This window comes from Cylas formicarius, unplaced genomic scaffold, assembly GCF_029955315.1.
Source record: "Cylas formicarius isolate icCylForm1 unplaced genomic scaffold, icCylForm1.1 PGA_scaffold_12__32_contigs__length_19106922, whole genome shotgun sequence".
Lineage (NCBI taxonomy): Eukaryota > Metazoa > Arthropoda > Insecta > Coleoptera > Brentidae > Cylas > Cylas formicarius.
Window position 1 is genome coordinate 3,120,449 of NW_026844225.1, and position 9,642 is coordinate 3,130,090.

General features: G+C 35.7%; 1 protein-coding gene across 1 annotated transcript; it reads left to right on the plus strand.

Moving 5' to 3' along the window:
* Positions 1-5,688: 5,688 nt before the first annotated feature.
* LOC132695803 (uncharacterized) lies at positions 5,689-9,289 on the plus strand. The gene is made up of 2 exons (XM_060660282.1): positions 5,689-8,090; positions 8,794-9,289. The coding sequence occupies exons 1-2, from the start codon at positions 8,045-8,047 to the stop codon at positions 9,108-9,110; spliced, it is 363 nt and encodes a 120-aa protein (XP_060516265.1). The 5' UTR covers positions 5,689-8,044; the 3' UTR covers positions 9,111-9,289.
* Positions 9,290-9,642: the final 353 nt, after the last annotated feature.

Sequence of the window (9,642 nt, forward strand, 5' to 3'; positions counted from 1 at the left end):
GTGGGATACTCCTAAAGAACCATGGACTCGTGTTCACGCTCACTTTTTCGGACCATTTTTAAATAAAACATTTTTAGTAATCGAAGATGCCACTTCAAAATGGCTAGAATGTTTCATAGTCTCAGACATGTCTTCTGCACAAACCATAAAAATCTTCAGAGCTCTATTTGCTCGTTTTGGTCTCCCAAAAGAAGTTTCCACCGATAATGGTCAGATTTTTATGTCCGAGAGTAGATATATAGTGCCGATAAAAGCAACAGAAACCGTACATAACCTCAATTTCCTAACCCCCCCGCAGCGGGGGCCCCTCGTCGAAACACGCAGGCAACACGTCTCATGATAACGAAATAGTTTCAATCGTTGAAGAGCTAAAAGAATCAGGTTTTATACGTTAGTTTAACGATGAGTCTGGACAAGTTTGGACGTTCTAGCGCGCTGCGCTCTAAACGACCCTTCACTAATACTGTGATTAGAAGCGCCCTCGATTATATGCCAGACGGAAACGTCAATATGAACAATTTAAAAATTTGCAATGTCCAAACGCCTAGCGACGACGGTGACGTGGCTAACAAAAAATATGTGGATGAGACAAGTAATTTATTAAAAATTGCATTGAGAAAGATTATTGGACAGAAACTCGAAGCGTACACGAAAAGATTACAAATTGAAGACAAAACTAAATTCTCGCGTCTTGAAGAACAACTGAAAATGAGTAGCACTACACTCGAAAATGAAATTATGCAGTTTCGCGAAGTTTTCCACCAAAAGTTAAGCGAAATGAGCGCAAAGAAAAATTTGGAAAAGCACATGACAAAAGTCGCCGTTTTGTCACAGCAATTTCATGATATTGTAACCAAAATGGAGCGACTTACGAACGAAAATGAGAATATAATGAAGGTATTGAAACAAAGGGTTTTAAATCCTCCATCGCAACCGAACACACATTATGAATAAAGAAAAGGTACAACTGGTTCGAGAACTGCACAAGCCGGCACGCAGAAATTATGCTCGCCGCCGGACTATAATACGAGGGATGGATGACCTGTGGCAAGCGGATCTGGCCCAATTAGATCGCTACAGCAAACAAAACAGAAATTTTAAATTCGTGCTGGTTGTGATAGACTGTTTCTCAAAATATGTATGGTGTCGCCCGTTGAAAACCAAAACCGGGGTCGAAGTCGCCAAGGCGTTTTCCAAAATTCTCAACGACGGACGGCACCCTCAAAACTTGCAAACGGATCTCGGTAAAGAATTTTACAACGACACGTTTCTGAAACTTGTGGATAAGCATAAAATTAACCACTATAGTACGTATAGCACAAAAAAGGCCTCAATTGTCGAACGGGTGATACGTACCCTCAAAGAGAAATTGTTTCGACATTTTTCTTTACGCGGGACGTACAAATGGATCGATGTGCTCGCCTCTATCGTTGATGAATACAATAACACAAAACATAGAACGACGGGTACGAAACCCATCGATGTGAGTAAGAGCAATGAAAAGAGAATTTTGAAAACCGCGTATAGTAGCATAAAAATATTCGGTCCTCGTAAACTTAAAGTCGGCGACATCGTTAGAATCAGCAAAGTCAAGCACGTGTTTAACAAAGGTTATACACCGAATTGGACCACGGAATTGTTTAAAATTGTTAAAGTACGGGTTACTAACCCCGTAACGTATTTGCTTCAAGATATGCAGGGTAAACCCATAATGGGCGGATTTTATGAAGAAGAATTGCGGACTTATATCTCGTCGAAAAGGTGTTGCGCAGACGAGGCAATATGGTTCTCGTGCGCTGGTTGGGATTGGATAAGTCGCACGATTCGTGGGTAGACAACGTAGACGTTTTGAAATAAATTTAGTCTCGATTTAGAAGTTCTGACATAAATACGTGTATATGATGGCTCAAGAGCAAATTGTGACATCCAACGAATTGTATAATTTATTGGAAAATTTCGAGTTGCAATTTCCTTCATCAGAAGTGCTCCCGTCCAGCTTCGTTCCTGTAGAGCAACAAACCAAAAAATCTGCGACAAAACGAAAACAAAGTGCGTCGGTCGTATCCCGCAAGAAGAAGAAGAAAACTAAAACAAGTGAAGCGTTTGCAGCTCCAACGTCATCCGCTGATTGGCTCGAAGTGTTCACGGACGGTAGAGAAAAAAGTGTCATTTGTGAGGCATTCAATTTAAAAAGAAACTTGGCGTCTCAGTTGTCGGGATTAGAGTGCAATATCAACGAAATTGAAACACAAATTGCGCTTTTTAATACAGACTTGCAAGTGGCGCGGCTGCAAGCGCAAAAGTGCAAAAGAAAACTAGAACAATTTAATAATTTAGCATTTAACGAAATTGTAAAATAGTAATAATGTATATAATAAATAAATTATACAATTACAAACTTCTGTGTAATTATTATGCGGTGTTGTGGTGGTGGTAAAAAAGAAAATAGCGTCTAAATATATACATGTTTATTCTTGTTGCAATACAATGGAATACAATCAATACATAAAAGCCTTATCTACAGTTATATATTTTATAATAAAACCACAGTATTAATAGTTCAGTGTGCTATCAGAAAAGCGTAACTTTTTTCCATATTTCCTCTCATCGTGAAGCATTAAATTACATACATCTTCAGTTTCTACAGTGAACAAAACTTCTTCAAAGCAGCTTTGACACCAAAATTGTTTATCGTGATATACATCATTCAAATTGTTTATATCCAGCTGTAAATGATAGTGATCCAATAAAAGTCAAAAATTTTCCTTTTTAAATTTTTTAACTACTTGAAATATAAAGTGACAAGATTTACAAACTAAAATTTCGGAATATTTTATCCTGTAATAACTGACCCATAAACAGTAAGCGGATTCTCCGTCAAAATCAATGGTTGGAGTTGCCAAAATGCTATTTCTGTAAGACGATCCAAATCTCTTATTCCACAGAATGAATTCTAAATTTAATAAAGAATTGCCATCAGACTGGAGCGCTAGTTGTTTAAGGTACCTCCATCTATATTTCGAATAATATTTAAATATTAGTATCGTTAGTTTCCAAGGCAAAGGTGACTCAAGCAAAAAATCAGCACTACACCTAATATTTTCGCAAATTGTTATAATACAAAGGCTTTCTAATGTAAGTTGTTTGACCATAATCTGTAACAAAAATATATTAAAAAATAATTACGGCACTTTATAATGTCCCCACGGAAGCGTTTCATATGAATTCGGCAAAAGATAACGTTTATCGTCTAAAGGACTCAAGGCAACTTTTGTTTGTTCGATGCTAAATACATTGTGAGTGTATGAACGAATGGTTCGTTGAGTGGCGTACTTTTCCCTAAAATTTGTTAAGCATTCTACGTAGTCATCAAATGAAATTTTATTTTTTACAATATTGTACTGAATACCCTTTGACTTTTTAACTACCGAACCCGTTAAAATTTTGAAAGTATACATTTTCGACCTTAACCCCGCATAATGACTAATGATGGTGCCATTAGTCTCATCCTTCATCAACCCCAAAACCTTTTTGTTGATTTGCGGTATATTATAGGGATTGTCATTAGGATAATCAGACGTGTCAAATTTTGTTAAATCGGCCTTAATAACGCTTTCATATGCGTCATAACATTTGATATTATAAATGAAACTGTCCGTATCCATGTATTGAATTTTACATTTTTCGGGACCCAAATTTGGAAGCATGCAATTATAATGAAACTCGTACATGGTCGTTTTCGACAAATCCAATATGGACATTCCAATATAAAGTGGCTTATTAAAGCAAAGTTCCGATTTTTTTAATTCTATAAGCAACAAATTGTTATCAAGTATGGTTCTACTGTGAAATCTAGGACTAGAAATTAAATTTTTCGCACCGTAGCGACCATCCCACTCTTTAACAAATTTAACAATACGATGCTTGCGAATGTTTTCCATTGTTTTACCGTAAGCGGCATTATTAAACAATTTGTATAAATTTATACCAAATTTTGTCTTTGCTTGGGTTCTTAATTTATTATTATGATCGATATAACATTTCAACCAACGAGATTGGTTAAATTTTAATATTTTGTGAATTTTCTTTAGTACGAGACCGTTTTTGAGAGCCTGTTTTAAATTGCGATAGTGTATGACGTATTTTTCTTTATTATACAAAGTAGTCATTAGTTTTGGTAACTTTGAATTGGGGGGCACTCGATGTTCGGCACAAAATGGAAAATCTCTATGTGTGTCATGTAATTTCTGCGGGTATTCCAGGTCTACCTCTAGGATATATCCTTGGGAAGATTCATCTGGAATGTTCATGACATTAAATGAATCAATCTCTTGATGAGACATCCAGTCGAATCCTCCGTAAGGAAGGGGCTCGCACATGGCCTTGCCATAGAGGTTATTGACGTCAAAGTACATGATATAGGAATCATCCCTGGATGAATCGTAGTTGGGCATATATTTATTGTTGGCCTCCGCATATCTACCAACACACACCGAAATTCCACCTCGTATAGCCCGCTCGATAAACATAATTTGGTCAATGTCGCGCAAAAGTTCTAAACGACATTTTGTGAATCTAAGCATGCAATCCCATGTATACCCGGGCATACTGAAATACCACGCCGGATCCAAAACGTGTGTTGCCATACAAGTTTTTCGAAAATTTTCGAATATATCTGCCAGAAGAATAACGTCGGTTTTTAAATACAAATCTGAATACTCGCCTAAATTTTTTATTTCAAACGACTGCCAAACACTTTGTGCGTGGGAATATTTTTCTTCACTAATATTGCTTTCACTTAATTTATTATAGAATTCTTCAATCGGGGGTAAAGTTGTTTCATTTAATTTGTCTATATGGTCGATGTAATCGTAACAAAAAATACCTTTTTGCGACAGTAAATTTAATTTTGATTCGTCGAGATCGGAAAATTCTTTTCTTAAAATATATAGTTCATTTTTATCCATACTGGAAACTAAATTATCCAGAGATGCTCCCAAAAATCTAAACGAATCTATAAATCTAAATTTTATGTTATAATCAGGTTCGAAATATGTAAAAGAGATGTATTTTTCCTTATTAACCGGAACTATGGATACATAGCTTTTTTTTGCTAAAACCGGAAGCAGGAAGTGGCTATCATATCCAGAAAGGTTCTGGAATACTACGGACACTACAAATATTTTTTTAAAATTTAAATTACAAGCCTGATGGGAAAAACCTCTAAATTTACCAGTAAAATGATCATGGTCACGAACAATAACATCTTCTTTTAAAAAAGGTTTTTCACAAATATGACAATGACTCGACCTTTGATCTAGACTAATTTCACTATCCATTGGTATAATATCCTTAAATTTTGAACGAACAAATTTTGATAAATTAGATATTTCCTCCACGAACCAATCAATACAATCTAGACCACGATAACTTTTGAAAAATGATATTGAATCATCATAAGAACATTTAAAGTAATATGCAGCACTGTAAGCTTCGTGCTTTTGGTATTTCGAGGTTTTATCTGAAATTTTCAAATTTACTTTTCTCAATTGACTCTCAAAATCGGCGTAAATTACAAACGGAGTCCTTTGTTTATATATATGGTTTCGAAATTCAACGTAATCATATTTGGGAAAAGACACTTTATACTCATTGAAACTGGAACATATTGTTTCGTGGTCATGTAGACGAGTTTCGTTATTGAAATAATTCAAACACCTATCGCAAATGTATTTCTTGTGATTATATTTACTGAGCTGTGAGGAAACTAATCGAGACAAATTTTTAATGTAACAATAGTGATATTTTATTTCTTCATGATCATTATCTTGCGGATCAGGATCAAAATCATTAACTTTTGGATAATATTTATTTTCTATTAACAACAAATTTGAATGTTTTTCGCGTGTTTCTTTAGTTAATCGTGCAGGTAGCACGGAATAAAAACTAGTTTTTTCATTTTTATTGAACTCTAAGATATAAACATTGATGGAAATATCATTGTCTTTTTCAAATTTGCTAATTTTATTCATTTCCATAGGTGTTTGTAAATTTTCAGTTTTCAAAACACTTTTGTAGTATGGATATGAGGAGGGTAAATACTGACGAAAACGTGCTGGAAAGAGTCCGCATACAACTGACCAAAAAAACACGCTTGATCGTCATTTCTAATATTAATACAAGCCCTTTTATTTGCAATTTCTTTAGGCAACTCAACGAAGGATGATCCGTTACCCATTTCAAATTTATTAATGTTAATCTCTAAATAAATAATATTATTTAAAGCCCACCCGGAATCACGTTCCTGAAACTCTGACATTTGATTTAAAATTTTATCTTGCACATTTTCAACAAACCAATCATTCAATTCTGTTCCTAAATCAACTACAGCATTTCCGGTACTCAGATATTTAACATCAACTTCGCCTTGGACATCATTTTTTGTCTTAATAAATTCACCGCAAAATGTGGTATTTACTTTCAGCAATAAAAATTTCTTTAAAATTTGACTAATTTTTTGTTGAAATATTGGACGACAATCGTTTAAAAATTGAATTAAATCTTTATGAAGTAAATTAATTATGACACCGGTCTGAACTCTTCCCTGGAAACACGACGCTACCGATTCCCATACAACCATTTCATTTGTGTTTGTCTCGCGGCTACTACTTTGTAATCCCAATCCAAAATGCTTATGTTGATAATTAAGAATAATTTTTCTAATAGCTTTCAGATGTTGAATTGTAGTTTGTAATTTTCTTTTTAACCCAATAGATAAATCCTTTTCGTTAGAAACGATTTGGTTGCAAGATTCAATATTTTTATTTAGTCTCCTAAGCCACACATCACTATCTCTAAGAGTGAACTTGTCGGAAATATGCTTTTTTAATTTTTGTAAGGTTAAAATTAAGATTTGCGCTCTATGAATGATCTGCTTTACGCGCATCGTGGTTTATTAAATATATAACAGTAAATAAGACTTACCCTGTATAATATGTTGATTAATTTTGAATTATTTTGAATTTCTTTAAAGAGTTGGGCTTTCCAATATCTTTGGATCCCTCGTAGACCAGTTTGTACTGCCCCGACGCAAAGTGTTCTAGTCTCGGACGGAAAGCTTCTGTCACGCGAGTAGGAAGAAACACTACGGAATTTTCTAATTGCAGCAACACGGAATTGCCAAATTTTGTATTAACAATTTTGGCTCTAGTAATTTTAAACGGAACGCCTATCGGCAATTCATGCAGTTTGACAATCGGCTGCTCAAAATCACCTTCTGCAAGACAGGTTTGATTCAGTTGACTTAACTCTATCTATAAATTATTATTAATTATTTTATCTCAAAATAAAAAAAATAAAAAAAACTTACGCTTAAGATTGCTGCTATTCTATTTGCGGTTACGGGTTGAGAGTACTAAGATGATCTTTAAGACCTTTATAAAATAATAACAAATGTTAAAGAATTAAAATAAAACAATAAAAAAGGTACTTACTGCTTTTTTGTACTAACACCAAACCACTAAGTTAGCTTCCACGTTGCACGAATAATACCAAAAACAACTACTGACAAAATAGAGAAAAATGAGATGTATTTATACGGTGCGAGAATACTTTCTAAAAGTTAACAAACGAAGACACCTCCACATGCGTTGCAACAAATTTTTCCCATTACGTTAATCCCACGGAGCAAATATAAACGGGCAATTAATTATTATTCTTAACAAGCAAAACAACTTGACATTTAGACTCGGCGCGTTTTGAAATTCCACATCCCATACGGAGATTGTAAAAAATGAAAGCAAGTTGGCCTTGATCTTTTGCGGCAACATACGTTCGTCCAACGTCCGAAGCGGTTGCGTTCCCGTGTGAAAGCGTGTTGACCCTGAGACTCCTACCTGCACGGTTGTCTGGCGACAACATCGCGTCTATTCAAATCGGCATTGGTGCTTGTGGGTAGGAGACATTTCGACTTTTAATTCAACCATGGAAGGGAGTGCATGTGTATAAATACGTTGCAGGTGTATTATAGACTATATTCAGTGCAATGAATACAGAAGTGCGATGTCCATTTCCCTACGACCCTACAACTGGTAAGTTTTATATTTTAATTACCTTTATACAGTGCGCGTCTTTTCTTGTGGGTTTCAGTTTGGGTTATCACTTTTTTGGTTAGTTTCTACCTGTTTTTAAAATATGATACTCATCTTTTTTACGTTGCATAATAACCGATTTAAATTGAGTGTTTTTAATATCTTTTAAATGACAGTGAATGGAAAAGGGAATTTTGGCTTTTAAAAAATAAACAATTTTTAAATTTGTTTCAAAAATGTGCGTTTTATGGGGAAAACGCGAAATATGTTTTATTTTTTGTACTAAAAAATTGCAGTTTGCTTTTTTGACAATAATAATCGAATTAAATTGAGCGTTTTTAATATCTTTTAAATGACAGCGAATAGGGAATTTTAACTTTTAAAAAATAAACAATTTTTAAAATTATTTGATGACCCCCACTTACTGAAAGTTTTGTTTCAAAAATGTGCGTTTTATGGGGAAAACGCGAAATATATACATATTTTTGTTTATTTTTTGTACTAAAAAATTGCAGTTTGCCCTTTTGACAATAATACACTTACATTTAAATGACAGTGAATTGAAACGTGAATTTTGGTATGCGCGTATAACTTAAAAAACAATTTTTAAAATAATTTGATAACCCCCCTTTTTGGAATTTTTGTTTAAAAAAAATGTGTGTTTTATAGGAAACGCTACATATCATACTTTGTTTTGTTCTAGAAAAAATCGCGGTTTGTCCGTATGACAAGTCGCATATTATGTTGGCGCATCGCTTAGGGCGTCACATATTCAAATCACACAAAGAGTACCGGGGATTAGAATTCCCGGTACGACATGAAACGACAAGGGAACATCACCAGCAGCAGGAGGAACCCGGTGGATCAAAAGAAACAAAGGAGCAGCAGGAGTACCCGGGTGGGTGGTCGACGGAGTGGGACGGCGAGGAGTGCACTTCGTATTTAGATTTCCTCCCGGGAACGGGAAGAAGAACAACGCAAGGAACAGGAACAATGGGATGGTCGACTGAATCGACATAAAAAGAAGAAGAAACTCCTCGCCAGACCAATTTTATAAATAAAATAAAATAAAATATATGAAAATTCAAGTTTATTTAATTATCCTCCCGATCCACCGCGTCACCGCGCCGCACCGTCACCGCCCTCTACCGGGGGAGCCTACGATGGTCGGAGCGCGCGACATCTAGCAGCGACGGGCGGAACCGGGGCAAAACAGGACGCTACACAAGCTGGGTGGGGGGCGGAGCGCACTCTGGTAGACAGGGGGGACACTAGGACGCCACGCGCGGGGGGCCCTCGCTGCGCGGGGGTTAGGAAATTGAGGTTATGTACGGTTTCTGTTGCTTATATCGGCACTATATATCTACTTCCGAGGAATTCCAAAATTTTTTGGCAAGTTTGGGGATCATTCACAAAGCGGGTGCTCCATATCATCCGGAAACGAACGGGCTGGCCGAATCAGGCGTCAAAATTGCAAAAAGAGCGTTACGCAAAGGATATGCGGATGGGGTGACCGATTTACAACTTATTTTAGATGCTTTTCTTTTTCAAT

Excerpts from the sequence above, each read along its gene's own strand:
- LOC132695803 (XM_060660282.1), top strand. The coding sequence starts at position 8,045 with ATGAATACAGAAGTGCGATGTCCATTTCCCTACGACCCTACAACTG. Across the intron at positions 8,091-8,793 it reads TCCCTACGACCCTACAACTG|AAAAAATCGCGGTTTGTCCG; the intron begins GTAAGTTTTATA and ends GTTTTGTTCTAG.